The sequence below is a fragment of the Acipenser ruthenus genome, chromosome 19, assembly GCF_902713425.1.
Source record: "Acipenser ruthenus chromosome 19, fAciRut3.2 maternal haplotype, whole genome shotgun sequence".
NCBI lineage: Eukaryota > Metazoa > Chordata > Actinopteri > Acipenseriformes > Acipenseridae > Acipenser > Acipenser ruthenus.
In genome coordinates, this window is record NC_081207.1 from 19,637,114 (window position 1) to 19,654,231 (window position 17,118).

The following is a 17,118-nucleotide window of genomic DNA, read 5'->3' on the forward strand; positions in this document are numbered from 1 at the left end:
GTTTATAATTTATCTTAAAATCCCCAATGGCTTGGTTTACATGCAAGTAAAAATCGATTCTACAGTCACGATTTTGTGACATGGTCACGCAAATACATCGTGAAACAGCAAAAGGATGTCCTTTTGGCAACGTGACTTTGAGGGCAGGGTCCATTGCTTTCTCACGATAAAAATAGCTGTAAACCCATGTAAACCTGAGCAGGAATTGTGCTTGTGGCTCACAAGATTTCAGCAGTCAAAATCCTGTTCTTATGACTTAATCGCATGTAATCTCCAGCAGAAAGGCTGTACAAAATGTACCCCCCCCCCTCCCCCCCCTCCAAAAACACATACACACACAAAATGTACGTTTATGGATTACTTCAGCCCTAGAACCGGTTATATTCATACCTACGAAGAATCCAGAATCCATATTGAGCTGCTGCAGCCTGCACCTTTGCAGTTTTCTGATCGAAATGTTTCTGCTGAATCGCTAAGGCTAGCTTCAAGATGAAATCTCTCCTCCTGATATTTTCCCCAGTGCATTCCTTGTACAAAACAAAGGAATTGATGGCTGCCAGGTCCAGCAGAGATAACAACAAAATAGAATATTGTAGGTTATATTAAGAATAAAAACATGTATTGTAAAAGGCGATTCTAGTGTTAATGAAATTTAACTTTTAGATGTTCCACACACACACACACACACACACACACACAAATATAAATTCTAAGTAGTAAAACTTGTCCTTAGTAAAAATTATATTTTATATAATTGTGTGTGTGTGTGTGTTGGAAAGGTAACCAGACAAACAAGTAGCTAATGTGCGGCGTAATTCAGAATGTGCGCGACAACACATGAATTCATTTCTCTTGTTAAATGTTTTTTTCTTCACATAAAGCTCTCTTCCTCACGATGTTCAGAGTCGTTCTTTTCCTGCTTGGTAAGCAGACACGGACATTTAAATATCCCCTCCCCTGAACGACTATGAATTGAGTAATCTGCATTGGTACAGCTGATTTATTTTCCAAAATCAGAACTGCATAGTAGCGCGTTTCCTGAAAAGTACAGCAAACATGTGGTGAGGAAAACTGTCATGACTTGTGCATGTAAACGCCGCCAATGATGCTTCCTCTTTTAAGATGTAATGTACATTTCTTTGCTCTGACATTTGTTGGATGTTGGTATTATTTCTGTTTATCTTATTAAACGTTCGACAGAGCAAAACATACAATACTTCATGCCCCCAGTATACCAACAACGCTTCCTTTTCTGTAACTACTATTTCCTTCCTGCAGGTGGTGAGCTTTCAACTCTTGTTCTAAACAGACAACCCAAATGCAGACAGAGAACATTTTTTAAAGCTTTGAGTAGGTCAGCTCTATTTAGCTGTCAGAGATTCTATTTTTTGATATTGTGATTGACATGTGGTGGTAGAAGACGCTGCCGGAGCAATAGGAATTAGTCGCCCCTGGTTCTATTGGCACCTTGGGTTTCCATATCATTCCTCATATCTCTGTGGCATACCTTGCTGCCTACAGTGAATCCTGCTTATATGGAGAATTCTGTTGTACCTGATTATAACAGCAGGAAGTTGGTTTAGACAAAGGCAGATCTTAATAATACTTCTGCAACACTCAAATGGATGCTGTTTAGACCCCATAGCCTTATGTACTTGCAACTTAGTACTTGAAATGAATATGGTTCTATTCTCAATATTAATCTATAGACCTGACGTATTTTCATGAAACCAGTCCTATAAAACTTAATCTCTTGTTCCAATATCAGGTGCTGGTTCCATCTGCAGTCCGCAACTGGACAGGGACCGACTGACTGAGTCACAATTGAAATGGGTTTGATTTCTATGAAATTGCTTTCAAGTCAGACCCGGTGACCTACATGGCATGTGTTGCAATGCTGGTCAACCTTGGATATCGGTCCTATTATAGACTGACTCTGCTGTATTATCCCTCGCAAAAAGGCTATGCTTGGGGCATCCAATATGTCATACTTATATTTACAGTGCCTATAGTAAGTATTCACCCCCCTTTGGACATTTTCACAGTTTGTTGTGTTACAACCTGATGTATTTAAATGGGATTTTTTTTCCTTTGATTTACACAACCGACTCAACACTTTCAATGTGTGAAAAAATGGAGGGGTGAAAAAACAAATCAATTAAAAATAAAAACCTGAAAAGTCTTCATTAGATTAGTACTCGCCCCCTTTGCTATGACACTCCTAAATAAGCTCAGGTACAACCAATTGCCTTCAGAATTCACACTAAGTTAAATGGAGTCCATCTGCGTGCAATAAAAGTGGTTCACATGATTTCAGATTAAATACACCTGTCTCTGTAAGGTCCCACAGTTGGGTAGTGCATTCAAAGCAACGATACTACCATGAAGACTAAGGAGCTTTCAAAACAACTCTGGGATAAAGTTGTGGAAAGGCACAGATCAGGGGAGGGGTATAAAAAGATTTCAAAGGCATTGAATATCCCTTGGAGCACAGTCAAGTCGATCATTAAGAAGTGGAAGGTATACGGCACAACCCAGAATCTGCTTAGAGCAGACCGTCCTCCTAAACTTAGCAGCCGGGTAAGAAGGGCATTGGTCAGAGAAGCCAGCAAGAGGCCAATGACAACTCTGAAGCGTTCCATGGCTGAGATGGAAGAAACTGTCCATGTGTCAACAATAGCTGAGGTACTCCACAAATCTGGAAGCCATTTCTGAAAAAAGCCCATGTAAAATCCCGCTTGGAATTTGCTAAAAGGCATGTGGGAGACTCTGAAAAGATGTGGCAAAAGATTCTGTGGTCCGATGAAACAAAAATTGAACTATTTGGCCTAAATGCAAAGCGTTATGTCTGGCGCAAACCCAACACAGCAGAGATTCACTTTCAGCAGGACAATGACCCCAAGCACACAGCGAAAGTGACACTGGAGTGGCTTAAAAACATGAAAGTGAATGTCCTAGAGTGGCCCAGTCAAAGCCCGGACTTGAATCTGATTGAGAATCTGTGGCAAGGCTTGAAGATTGCTGTCTACCAATGATCCCCATCCAACTTGACAGAGCTTGAACAATTTTGCCAAGAAGAATGGGCGAATATTGCACGATCCAGATGTGCAAACCTGGTAGAGACTTACCCCAAAAGACTTACAGCTGTAATTGCTGCCAAAGGTGGTTCTACCAAGTATTGACTGTACATATAGGAAACTGTTTATCAAATTGTGATGAAACTTGGAAAATACTTTATTTAGCACAATTTACATTGCCCCATGGTGGATGAATATCTCTGGTAAAGGGTTGATGGCTCCCAACAGTTAGCCTCCATAGGTATTATACTTTACTTACTTCATATGAGCACCATTTGTGCTTTCTACTTTTTGGTAAATTTATTTATACACCCAAAATGTTGTAATTGTTTTTTAAAAGCTAACAACACTTTCAAGTCATGAATGAATAATAATCTGATTTGATGCCATACCTCACAGTAAGACAGTCCCTGCAGCTTGCCCCATGCATAAGTCTACAAGCCTCTTCATGCCCCTTGGCACACACTTATTCTGGGTGCCCCGGGACCAACAGCTGGGTAGCACTGCTGATGGCAAATCCGCTTTTATGTTTGTCTCCTTCTGAAATATAGCTTCAGGTATTGAAATGCATGGAGTCGATCAATACCCGGTTAGGATTATGGGCACATCATGGAATAGACTGCAGTTCATGTTTGAAAGGGGGGGGGGGTCATGCTGCAGGGTAACAGTGTAGCTTAGCAGCTTTGTGGAGCAAATAATGCTTTATTTGTTACCAAGTACTAACCAACAAGAAACCACTCATTACAATACTTTGACTCCTGCTTCCTGATTCTTGCTGTTTTTTGTACTGTTACAATTATATTATTCCTCTCTAAAAATGTGTCTCTGGGCTTGAAAGAAGTTCTGTAACATGTTCATTATTTCAACTATTGATCGTTAATAATAATGTCTTGACTATATCTCCTCATTTAATTATACTGTGTTTGCACATTTAATGTATAGATATTTTTATGAAAACTGGTGACTCTTATAACAAATTGTTGGATTGATTTGAACATTTTTATACATCTTCATAATGGTGGGAGAACAACACATGCAGAAAACCTACCCATTAATACTATAAAGCCATAAATATTTGTGAGCCTTTTATTATGTGTTTCTCGTATGGGGGGGAACCCAAAAAAACATTTTTGCCACGAAATCAGATTTCTCTAACAATACATACTTTGTATATTACGAAAGGTAGCCAACATTTCTGGAGCAAAGTAGGTTATATGGGTGTGATTTGACAAATATTTTGGTTGCAAATATTTATGGCTTTACAATAGTTTGTGAGCACACCTTGGTGTGATTTTTGTTAGGCAAACATCCATCAAGTTTTTAATTACTGTTATTTTTGTAGCTGTCTGTGGCCCCTCCAACAATCAGACCAGGACATCCAGTGCAAACTAAAATTGTTCAGCCCCCTGTGACGCCTGTTAGCGCTGCTTCTAATCCCGTCTTGCAAGCGTCCTTATCTCCAGCACCTGCATCAGTAAGTGATGTTAGAGGAAGAGCTACTGCTGTTAATTAAATTGTTTGCAATGTTTTCCTTGCATCCAGAATCTAGCCACACAAAGTGACTTGCAAGCTTCAAAATATAAAACAGAAACAGATCATCAGTTAAAATGAGGATTTGTACCAGCAAAAAAAGTGTTCACTAATTTATTTTATTACCTATGGTAACATTTATGCACGTACTGTCTACGTAACTTGTTCTAGTTCTTTTTTGATGGTCACAATAAAAAAAAATGGTTTACTTTTCTGTACGTGAGATTAATTTTAAATGATTTTACTAACCCCCACAATACAAAATATAAGGCTATTTTTCTTTTTTATACTTGGTATATATATATATTGTATGTCTTAGCATTTGTATCTATTTTGTTTGTTATTTATTCCTTCAGAAACCATCTACAGCATCAGTGGTAGCCGTGTCGGCAGCAGCAGGAAGTGCACCCCAGCAGCCGGTGACTGTGATCACAGGAGGGCAGAATCCGCCCCAGCCCCAGCCCCAGCCCCAGCCCCAGCCAGCCCCACAGCCTCTTCCAGCCCAGCCTGCAACGCAGATACCAGCAGCAACCCCGGGAATCCCTGGATCACCTGCTGCCGGAGTGTCCGTCCTTTCCCAGGTCTCCCATCTCCCATGCTAAACACCCTGGGACAGATTTTTCATAAAGTGTTCACCATTTGCCCCATTACCACTTTACAAAACCAGAACACAGCTATATATCTATATAACTCAAAAGGACAGTTTTAGCAAGATAATTAACACTACAGTGAAATAACAATAAAACTGTTCATACACCTCCTGAATCCTGTAAATTTAACCTTATGAGTTTAGTTATTTTGTAACTCAGTTTATTTTACTTGAACAGAAAATGGAGCAAATTGTATAAATCTGTCTCTCTACTCAAGATGTAGTTTCTCATTTTGTAGGTTTTATTTAGAAAAAAACAAATACTGATTGCAGTTCATGCTTAGTATCTCAGTAGTACTGCAATAGTCTTCTGGATCCTTTTTCCCATAATTACAGATTTTGATCTTACCATCAGTAATGACTGACAAAATACTTGACCTTTATGAACCAATCCTAGACTTTGATATTAAGTCCTTTTTTTTTTTTTTAAACTATGTACAGTTAAACCATCTTTTGTGTACGTGCATAAGCACGCTTTAACAAGTGTTAATCATAGATAATCATAATCTGTGTCAGTTTAAACTCCCTAATGGTTTAACACTTTTCTATGATAGCATCCTCTGAACTTCAAAATAAACTACTGTTATCAAATCCGTAATAGCCATCTCTAAATTGCACATCTTTTAAAACATTTTCTTCAATAAGTGAAGAGAAGTAGAGAACTGTAGATTTAACACACTGATGTTTATCCTACTGAATTTCTACAACCTTTTTCTCTTTAGATTGTACACTTTTGGCCGTTTTTATATTCCGATTTATAAATTGAAACTAATTTTTGTCCATGTAACTGTCTTTTAGGAAATGCAAGAAAATGTGAAGAAATGCAAGAACTTCTTAGCCACACTAATCAAACTTGCATCTCATAATTCACCATCTCCAGAAACCTCCCGGAATGTGAAGGCACTTGTGCAAGATTTGCTGGCAAGTTTAAGATTTTTTTTTATGTATATTTTTGCTTATACAGTAGTCTCTGTGTATAGGAACACCTGCTAAGAAAACACTTCGGCTTAAGTAACAACCTTGCTGTGAAATTGAATTTTCTTACTGTAAATGCTCCACCTAGGAACGGATAGTGATTTGTTGCTAACCGATTCAAAACTGATACAGTAATGTTTTGTGACCTGATAACTCATCATCAAACTCAAATCAAAATGTTTTTTTCAATCTTTTCAAAACTGATTTGTCATCCCGAGAGTAATCTAAAGCTCCCGCTGTATTTTTTTAGCGACGGGTGCTGTGTTAATAACCATTGTGTTAAAATGTATTCTCGTATTCGTAATTGCTGTTCGAGACGCTGCTTAATCTTTACCTCATGTAGGGCGTTTTGTTAATTTAGTTTCAGTTAGTTCATTAACGTTAGTTTGTCAGTTAGTTTATTAACATTTGTTTGTCAGTTAGATTGTTGTTGTTGTTGTTGTTGTTGTTGTTGTTGTTTATCAACGTGCACTTGCCTATTGCTTTTCTCTTGTTTGTTCTGTTAATTTCATATGTTGAGGCATGTGTGTCATGACATATGTAATAACTACATTGGTATGTGTGAATTTATTTATTTATTTGGCAGACGCCTTTTATTCATGTCATGATTGGCCTTAGCATATTGTGTCCGGTGTTCAACTCCTGTCTAAGAAAACACTTTGCTTGCTTCCCCAGGGGTGTTCTCTTAGCCAGAGACTACTGTACAGTATATTGTGTACCATTCAAAGAAAGCTTTGAGTTGTATATCCAAAGTTTAGTCCCAAGTTTAAAAATGAAAGCAAAAATGCCTGCAGTGATTCATGAATTGAAGTCTGATTTATACTAAACTACTTGTATACAGATGGTAATACTTGTGGTATATTGCAAATCAAAGTACTGCTACTTTTTCATTAGACTGACATCTCAGATGTTGTATTTACAGCTAGGATGTATTTTACTTGCATACTTTTTTATACTACAAAGATTCTTGGGTGTGTCCTGTAGACCAAAATTTGCTGAAAATAGTTTTAGCTGCAGGGTCACAAGGTTTCTCTCACTTTTTTGAAGTCATCTTTCTAACTGGGTCTCTTGTGTGTCTGATCATGCAGTACAATTTTTTATTCTGTAGGTGGCAGAAAGACATTCCTTTTTTTTGTACTGAATGTGAAATTTTGTATGGCAAATTCCATGGGTATATTTGGAAATATGTTACTTTTATTGGCTATAGTGAAGAAAGAGATCAGATTTAGCAATCTCTGTAAATGGATTTAGTTTAAAAAACGGACATGTGATAAACAATTACATATCAAACCTACATTTTGGTCTAGAAAACAAATTTCATTTCTCAATACATCTTTCTGCATTTAAACAAATTCATGTATCTATACAAGCACCTTACAGAAATATTGTTCCTTTGACATGTAATTGTTTTCTATTTTTGTTCTTTTTATTGAGGAGGAATATTCATCGATATATTCCTTATTTGCAGGATGCAAAAATTGAACCTGAAGAATTCACCAATCGACTGCAGACAGAGTTAAAATCATCTCCACAACCCTACTTGGTTCCTTTTCTTAAGGTATGTAGTTGCTGAAAGTGAGAATGTTTCTTCACTGATAGAAATTGGATTCCCATTGCAAAGCACATTGAGACATTCTCGATCTTACTGTGAGCTTGGTCACACATGAGCTTAATAAGGCAAAGCATACAGAGGAGAAAAGCTTAGTTGGGGCTTAAACTTGCAATCAAAGCTCTAGAGTAGCTTATACCTGATCTATCTTTTGAAGTTCCTTTCATTGTTTCTTTAACTGTATTATACTGATGCGCCTTAAACTCTTATCAGTCTTACTTATTACATGTAATAAAAATAAGCTTGTGGTTGTACTTACTTTTTTTCATTCTAACAAAACCAGTTGGGTTCTCAAGCAAGATTACATCTAACTATTTGAACTCGTATGAATTCTTATTTTTACATTTAAATATATCTTTGTTAAAATACTGTTGCGGATCTGTTGCAGATTATTTAGAACAGGTTATTCATAATATATGAATATAAGATGGTGCCTGTCTGTCTTTATGAACTTACTTATATCACAGCAGCAGAATCAGAAGATATACAATGAAACTTCCCTTTACTGATTGCTCAAAGTTTATATTAACAGCTTTGGCAGGGATTTATGGTACTAAAGCCCTTTTCACACTGACATGCTGTACCCGGGTCAGAACCTACCCGGTGTCATGTGAGTCAGCTACGTGATTTCACACTGCTTTTGATAAAGCATGTTGACCTGGGTGACATATGCAAGTACACAATGTGCGTATCAATGCCCCGGAAGCAGCTTGCTATGGACAATTCCATCCAGGCTTCTTTGGATTGAACCATTGGCCCAAATGTTGATTTAGAGCAAATGTTTCTTCATCCCTGCTGCAGTCTGACTAATGTTGTGTCTCAATCAACAAAAATATGGCTAAACAGAAATGTTCCTTGCGGAAGTGAAACTTTCACGCAGGCGTGGCCGTTTGTTGTTCGTCGTTCATCGGCTTAGGAACGGCCGTCACGCATTTTGTCTTGCTCGACCTGGGTCAAAGCGCTTCAACTCACATCCCGAGGTGAGTTGCTGCGACCCAGGTACATGGTTTCACACTACGCGGGAGTGTGACCCGGGTAGCCAGAACCCGGGTCGGGACCCAGGTAGGATTGCCAGTGTGAAAGGAGCTTTTTTAGAGTTAGTTTTCCAAATTACTAGATGAAAAAGGCAAGCATATATATTCTCGTAATACAGTTTAGCGCTGTTGATAGTTGACCAACTGCACTTTTTAAATAACTGTTTAGTGTGAGTTATATACTTGAATGTTGTTTTTCTTGCTTTAATAGAAAAGTCTACCAGCCTTGAGGCAGTCGCTGTTGAATAGTCAGCAATCTCTGATACAAACCCAACAGCCTGCACAGCTTCAGCAAGCAAAACCAACACCGGGTTCCCAGCCTGTTTCCCTGTCTGCTACGGGGACTGTTCCCACCATAGGCCCAACTGTGAGGATAAGACAGCCGAACAGCACCACCACCACCACCACTTTGCCAAATGTAATGCAACACACGCAAGTGGGTGTGCACAGCCACAGTTCTCATCTGGTAGGTACTTGGGTTGTGTGAATAAGGCCATGTTACCCCAGCCAATACAACAAATAATGCACAGTACAATATCACCCATACAATCATATCACTTGTTTACCTGACTCTGTTATAGTACTAATAATAAATGACTGGCCACTGCCAATGTGTATATTCCCCCCCCACCCCCTGTTTTTTTTATGTTGTTTAATGTATTAACTATTTGTTTTCTTCACAGACTTTTAAAAGACAACCTGGTCTACAAACGACTCAAGTAAGAATGCCGATGGTGATCACACAGAGCATCAGACCACAAGGTGCGCTTTGAAACTGTAATTACCTTAAAGGGAATCCATTTCTTCTCAGTAAAGCAATTCACTTTTATTCCTGTGCTAAAAAAATAACAGATATTTGGTGACAAATTGAAGATCCACTTTACAAATTAAGATTTTTAGATGGCATACCTAAAAAAATGTGCTCTTTGAACTAATTGGTGCCCATTGACAAGCAATTTGTAAGGCAATTGTCAGAGGTGTATTAGTAATGGCCAATAAATGTGTTTCAAAGCAGTAGTACAAATGTGTTTTAAAACAAATGTGTTTTTTTTCAATACAATTAAGTCAAAGTACAGTACACTGTATAAAACTACAGATATTAAAGGGTAACTAATTTGTGAAAGTGTCAGAATTTGGTACTGTTGCTTTTCATAGGTTGAATTTTTTTTTTTAGCTTAGTATCTTGGATGGAAGTACCTGTAAACATGTTAATATAAACTTAAATTGAAATCTAGCAAAATGGAATGTGCATGTACACGTATCAATAAAGTTGTTTACTTTTTATGAAGTGATTTGTAGTGTAGAGATGTTTTTATGTTCTCAAAAAGTAGTGGAGAACTAAAAATATATTCATGCCTTTCAGCTAAATAGATGCCTGTTAGTCAAGTTGATTTCACTCCGTCTGTGTGCCTTTACTGCAACGCATCTCTAAGCAGGGCATCATTTAGAATAGGAGAGCAGTCTTATTGAAGCGCAGCAACACCTACAGCGTAGTGTACTGGGTGCTACTCTTTTTTTTCCCATACATGAACCTGAAGATAACCAATACCCATAATATTCTAGTGTCAACAAGAACGGTTAACTGTATTCCTTAGACAGGAGGCTGTTTTGATAGAAATTCTGGAGGACAGCTCATGCCAATGTTGCTTTTTTATTTTATTTATTTACTTTTTTTTTCTCCCCAGGCACAGTAGGGAAGGCACCAATAATACAAGCAAGTAAAGGTCCCGGCGGCTTTGCTGTTCAGGTCTCTTCAAATCAGAAAAACAAGCTCAATGACCCTGGGGGTGGCTCTTTCAGGTAGAAAACTGCATTTCTTCAGATGCTAGAAAGAAAGGTAGTATCCAGTGCTGACCACAAGAGGGCAGCATCCTATAAGGATGGCATTAAGGGGGGGTGGGGGGTGGGGGGTGGGGGGGGGGGGATGCACTTATAATTATGTCTGTGATAACCATTTTTAGGTACAGTAAACCAAATTTGTTATAATATTTAACAAATAAATAATACTGGTTCAGAAAATGGAAAGCCCTTTTATATTATGTTAGAACAATACGGTCACCAATACATTGTTAGTTGTAAGCGGATCAGTTTTCTTATGCTGGCTAATAGGTATTTTTCAGTCTTCTTAAAGTAAAAGTTTCCAGATGTAATAACAGTACTTTAATGAATATAGTTTTGCTATTATTGTACATTAAATGTAATCATATTCTTTCAAATGGATGGATGGAGCTTTTGATGTAATTATCCAGATTGGAAAACTTTGGCCTCATCTTGTGTAGAGTAAATCTACGCTATGTTATTTCTATAAGACAGGTTTCCTCAGGTCTGTCCAGGTTTACAGGATTTTGTTACCTCCTTCCCCTTGGCTGTGATGTTCTGTATGCCTTGCATCTTTGTTTGCCTCGGCAACACACATGACTTCAGCTGATGTGCAGTTGAACAGAAATAAGTGGCTTAAATAGATGATTTTAAACATTCTTTATTTTTGTTTTCAATTCATTTGTTACTAGTGCTCAGAGTGACGCAATGCATTTGACACACATGGCTAATGGTCTTTTGATCAGCTCATGGAAACTGGACCAGTCAGTACAGTACAGAGAGAAATGATCTCTGACTGAGTAGAAATTAGACACTGGATCACTCACACACACACACACACACTTTCACTCTCAATATGAGGTTCAGTGGAATGGTTAATTCCCCCTCCGGGAAAGTAACTGCTGGAGGCACTGATTGATAAATCAATAAATCTTTAGAGTGTTTGGTAATTAAGCTGTCAAGTGTGTTTGCCAGTTTTCCTTTACAGGGGATTCAATTTATTTTTATTTATTTATTTATTTATTCATTCATTTTAAGTAAAATGTGTTCGCAAAACTTTAAATCTTTATTTTTTCTATTTTTTTTCTATTTATTTTATTTTCTTTCAAATTAAATTTAAAGAGGCTATAGGAAGAAAAGAAAAAAAAAACGCATTGAGTAGCGATATCTGAGCAAAGCCATCCTAGTTCTGATATGTATACCTCAACAAAGAATTCCATTTCCATCTTTGCATTTCAACCCCTAACCTCTCCGGAGGACAAATAAATGTCTCAGTATTGAGCCTAGAGGCAGTGAGCAGGAAACCTGTATTAATCCTCTGAATGCTGACTAGTTTTCCTGAGCATTCCCAGCATGTGTGCAGAATGTGTTAGTAGCTGGGAGGCAAGCTGGCTGATAAAGCAGAACACGTTTAAAAAAGAAAAAAATAGTGATTGTGTTATGACTTCTTGCTTTTTTGTACTTTTATTATTGTTATGCATACATTGTAAATGCTTATTAGTTTACTGCCCCCCCCCCCCACCCCAACAGAAACAAAAAAAAAAGATTTAATGAAATAGGTTTTGAATACGAATCCAGTTTAATTGCTGAAATTTGTAATGGCTTAATGCAGTTTAACATGCACATTTGGTTAAATCCCACATTGTTTAAAAAGCAAAGCCCACATTTTAAATATTCATCAAACAATTAGTTATGAACTCTCATTTAATGCAAAGTACATCTCCTGATTATTTGTAGTACTGCACCATAGCTGTACTTGCATCATCACTAATAACATTAAAAGAAAATAGTATTCTCTTATTACAGTCGACTGCGTGCCTGCCTGTGTGCGATCTTGAAATCGTCTGGTACACTAGTACTTGGAGATGTAGCCTGTGGTAAGAGCTGAGGTTGTATTTAAAAACGTACCATTCATTAGAGTAATCAGACAAGAAGGCATGTCTGTTTTCTACTTCAAGATGGCTCTGTTTTGGTGACTTAAATATGCAGTGCCCCTTACACTTTTTAAAAAGGTTTTATATCAGGAACTTTGTACCCTATGAACCACTTTACAGGTGTGAAGGCATAGTCTCTGAAAAAAAAAAAAAAGTATTGGGTGATGGTCATATTTATAGAAGCAGAAGGTGGTCTTCTTAGTTCAAAGTGACACAGTGGCAAGAAGGCCGCTTTAATGTAAACAAACTGGAACACCAACAAGCTCTAGTTTCTGGGTATGCACTGGCTGATTGAGACACTGCGTCTTCACCTGCCACAGGAGCTGATCATCACTCTGCCCGTGTAATTTTATTCTGAAATGTAAGTTGTTTATTGATTGCTAATCTGTGTATGCAATGGCTGATTTTGTACCTCAGGGATGATGATGATATCAATGATGTTGCTTCCATGGCGGGAGTTAATCTGAACGAGGAAAGTGCCCGAATCCTGGCGACAAACTCAGATTTGGTGGGAACGCAAATCCGATCGTGTAAAGATGAAGCTTTCATTCTTCCTGGGCTGTTACATAAACGAATACTAGAAACAGGTAATGGAGGATTTTGAAATGTCGTCCCCTTTTTTAGACATCTATCTTTCTATCTATCTATCTATCTCTATCTATCTATCACAACAAAAGCACACCAACTATAGGTTTGTATTCCTTACCATCATGTTAATCTCATAAATACACATACTTTTTATATAGATTACACAGCCAAAGTGATACATCTTCGATATTAAAGCACAACAATAAAGAATGAATAGACTTTCTTCCCTCCCCGTAATTTTGGTCAACTCGAGTTGAATTGATCCTACAGCATAACTGTAGGAACAGCTTGTCTGAAGTAACACCAGCATGGGCATTTTTGTTGGGCTCTATTCCACATGTAGTTCACAATAACTTCATTTTAATGATGTTTGAGTCCATTACTATGATATGATATTTGTAACTAGGGGTTTCTGAGGTTGAGTGTCGCTTTTCTAGTTGACGATTCAGTGCTACCCCTACTTTTATGCTATCCATTGCTGTAAATTTCTTAACGGTTTAAATTACTTTCAATATTCATCAGAATAAAATTTATATTTTAATACACACATGATACTTTATTGTATACTTTTCATTTGAATTTCTTCAAGTGCTACTGTGTTCATACAGAAACTGAAATTTGGTTTATTTCTTAATGACACCTCTGCTTGTAAATTTGTGCAGTTTTAGGTTTTGGCCTTGCTTTATATTTTTTTCTGCTTTCACCTAATATAATTAATTCAGTGGCATAACTGAATTTGCTAAAACCCCACTCTAGCATACATTTTTTGTACCTGTCTTTTGAAGGTTTGTTGTAAGTTTGTTCTGCGTTCTAAAGCGAGGGCATTCTGTAAGCACTCAAACTGCAGATCCTGATCTCTTCATAGGGTTTTTCAGATTTTATCTTTTAAAATCAAATCAAAATTCCAGATTTCTGAGGATTCCTATGTCGGATTTAGAAACTTATTTAAGGAACCCCACCAAAAGTGTAGATATGATAAAATCCAAAATGAATATATGTTCTGCACTTTTTTAAATACTTTAACGCAGTTAAAATGTTATTATTGTTGACACTTGCTTGTCCAAAGTGCTCACTTTAAACAGTCTGGTAGCATAACTGAGTCAACCATACATACTTAACTTGCTGAATAAATTGTTTATGTTCACACCTTTTCCAAGCTTTACATTTTGTTTCAAAGCACAAATGAGAAGTAAAATTGTTTTTATGCATTACATGATCTGATAGCAAAAGTTCTCCAAGAATCTAATTAAATAAAGCATTCTGTATTGTGAAAAAAGTGTAGTAAACTTTCATTACAAGATTGTATTTTAGTTAATATTTTAAGAAAACTATTTTAAGAAAACTAAATACACTAAAAAAGGAAGCAGGTTTCCCAGGTTATGTAGATCCACCACTTAATAGATGCTGTTGCCCTAATTCTTCACTTTTTTGTTTTATTTTATAATGCTTTTGTTTTTTCCACAACAAAAAATCCCAAGGTTATTTGCCGCTGTATGATGTATGTGTGTCTGGTTGCTCTGCTGTTGCCTTAAGGACTAACCTGTTTAAAAATGTAAATCTTATCTTCTGTCTTGAACATGTGTGTTCGCTTTGAGTATTAGAACTTGACGGCGCCTCCTGCTGGTGAGTGGCGGTTGGCCACCACAGTTTTGTCAGTGATTGGCTAATCCGAACATGCATCTGACAGGAAACCAAGGGAGGCTCTGAAGCCTGCCAGGTCTCTTTAAATTATATCAGTAAAATAACACACAAGTATTGGTGAAATGCTTTGACTAATCTGTTTTTTATTTATTTATTTTTCTTTGATAGTCAGCTCTTAAAAATATATAGCCAGATTCAGATTAGTGTTTTAACTTTTTTTTTTCTACCACAGTAAACACACACTATGCCTCCTGGTTTGCCATAGTTCTAGTAAAGTATTTTTGGTTGTGTTTTTTTCATCGTTATTCATTGTGGGGGATCTTGGCAGAAGCTAAGATTTCTAAAATGTATTTTTTTTTTTAATAAATTTAAAAAGTTTGTACTTAATGTAATTTCTAAAGACCACTTGTGAAATGTTCCGGAGGCACCGTTTTTTTTTTATTATTTTTTTTATTTAAGATTTGAAAAGACATGCACACATTTTGTTTATTTATTGATTTATTTATTTCAGTTCCAATGATACGATATATGGTAAAAATGAAAACTATTTAACAGAAAACCTATATAACTTTACCAAACCCCTCCTCTATTTTGAACTGGCTTTCAATGCTTCACAAGATTACAGTTAACCCTAAAAAGATCATAAACATGACCCCCTGCTTTAAAAATAACTTTATCTTATAGAAATAGGCCAATGGGTACTGAAGGGCAGCAGTGTGGAGTAGTGGTTAGGGCTCTGGACCCTTGACCGGAGGGTCGTGGGTTCAATCCTGGGTGGGGGACACTGCTGCTGTACCCTTGAGCAAAGTACTTTACCTAGATTGCTCCAGTAAAAACCCAACTGTATAAATAGGTAATTATATGTATAAATAATGTGATATCTGTATAATGTAAAATAATGTATAATGTGATATCTTGTAACAATTGTAAGTCCCCTGGATAAGGGCGTCTGCTAAGAAATAAATAATGGATATGCACAATTGGAAACATTTTAAATATGGCTTGGAGAAAATGAAAGAGAATTTTTGCTATTTAATTGTCATACTTTCTGTATATCACACTGTTTTTGCTGGTAGCGATCTTAATTATCCTTGCACAGTGATCTTAAATTTAATCATATCCTGATGTAACTATCACTATTATCTGCTGTATTATTGAATTGTGGTTTGTCACACTTGTACGTTGCTTGAACAAAAGTTATTGTATTTCTTGCTCTTATTGTATTACTTGTATTGTAACACTTGAAATGTATTTGCTTACGATTGTAAGTCGCCCTGGATAAGGGCGTCTGCTAAGAAATAAATAATAATAATAATAATAATAATAATAATAATAATAATAATAATAATAATAATCCTTGTATGGTGGCCATACAGAGAGACAGACAGATATAAAAATTAAAGTGTTATTAATTCACCTTGTTGTTCTTTTGAAAATTGCTCTAATTAAAATGAAAAATGTTTTGACCTACCTGCAATAGCTTATGGCCCTAAATCTTGATATAAACATTTTAGAATTAAGTTGAGGCAACTTAATTTCGCTAATGGCCTTCAAGGTCCATTTTTGCTGCAATAAATGTTTGCGCTTCTTTTTCTTTTAATGTACGGCACATGTATGAATAATATATTTCACGGCACATTAATTTTGCGGATTTTAAATAAATGCGAAATTAGCAAACATTTTTTGCTCGTGAAATTCTTGTTTTACAGTATTGAACTAAAACTTATGTGCTGTGTTTTATTTTTCCTTTTTACTTCCCTTTTAGCTAAAAAGTTTGGAGTTACAGAAGTACCAGTTGAGGCCGTCAACTTTATCTCCCATGCAACACAGGAAAGGTTAAGAACAGTCTTAGAGAAAGTGACTATAATTGCACAGCACAGAATGGAGACGTGTAAAGTAAGTACATACTTGTCTGTGTTTTTTTTGTATATTGCTTGTAATGTAATAAACAATAATGCTTGGCAATGTACTTGTTAATTAACTATTTGTTAAATGGCTAAAACCCAACACATATAAAATACATTTTATGGGCTTGTTTCACCAACTAAAGTAACATTAGGTAGTCCAAGGTTAGTGCTAATCTGGGTCTCTAAAGAGCTTTAATCATTTTCTCTGTTGGTTTCTTACTAACTTTCATCAAAATTCACCTCTCTATCCTCATTTCCAGTTAGTTCTTCACAGCACTAGAGAATTTGGCTACAAAACTTGTTTACAAATTCAAATTTCAAACATTTGGATTTACTTTTTGTGTCTTAACTATGGT

At 36.6% G+C, this 17,118-nt stretch overlaps 1 protein-coding gene across 2 annotated transcripts in view; it reads left to right on the forward strand.

Annotated features, from left to right (window-relative positions):
* The window catches only part of LOC117424245 (transcription initiation factor TFIID subunit 4-like), a 90,217-nt gene that overhangs the window by 28,171 nt on the left and 44,928 nt on the right, over nucleotides 1–17,118 (forward strand). Inside the window, exons 3-11 of one of the 2 annotated variants that reach the window (XM_034040423.3) lie at nucleotides 4,420–4,551; nucleotides 4,964–5,188; nucleotides 6,055–6,177; nucleotides 7,700–7,789; nucleotides 9,086–9,340; nucleotides 9,558–9,636; nucleotides 10,560–10,674; nucleotides 13,044–13,213; nucleotides 16,621–16,751. In XM_034040423.3, coding sequence (XP_033896314.2) covers nucleotides 4,420–4,551; nucleotides 4,964–5,188; nucleotides 6,055–6,177; nucleotides 7,700–7,789; nucleotides 9,086–9,340; nucleotides 9,558–9,636; nucleotides 10,560–10,674; nucleotides 13,044–13,213; nucleotides 16,621–16,751 — 1,320 coding nt within the window. The remainder of the gene's footprint in view (nucleotides 1–4,419; nucleotides 4,552–4,963; nucleotides 5,189–6,054; nucleotides 6,178–7,699; nucleotides 7,790–9,085; nucleotides 9,341–9,557; nucleotides 9,637–10,559; nucleotides 10,675–13,043; nucleotides 13,214–16,620; nucleotides 16,752–17,118) is intronic. The other variant, XM_034040424.3, reaches the window with a different exon arrangement.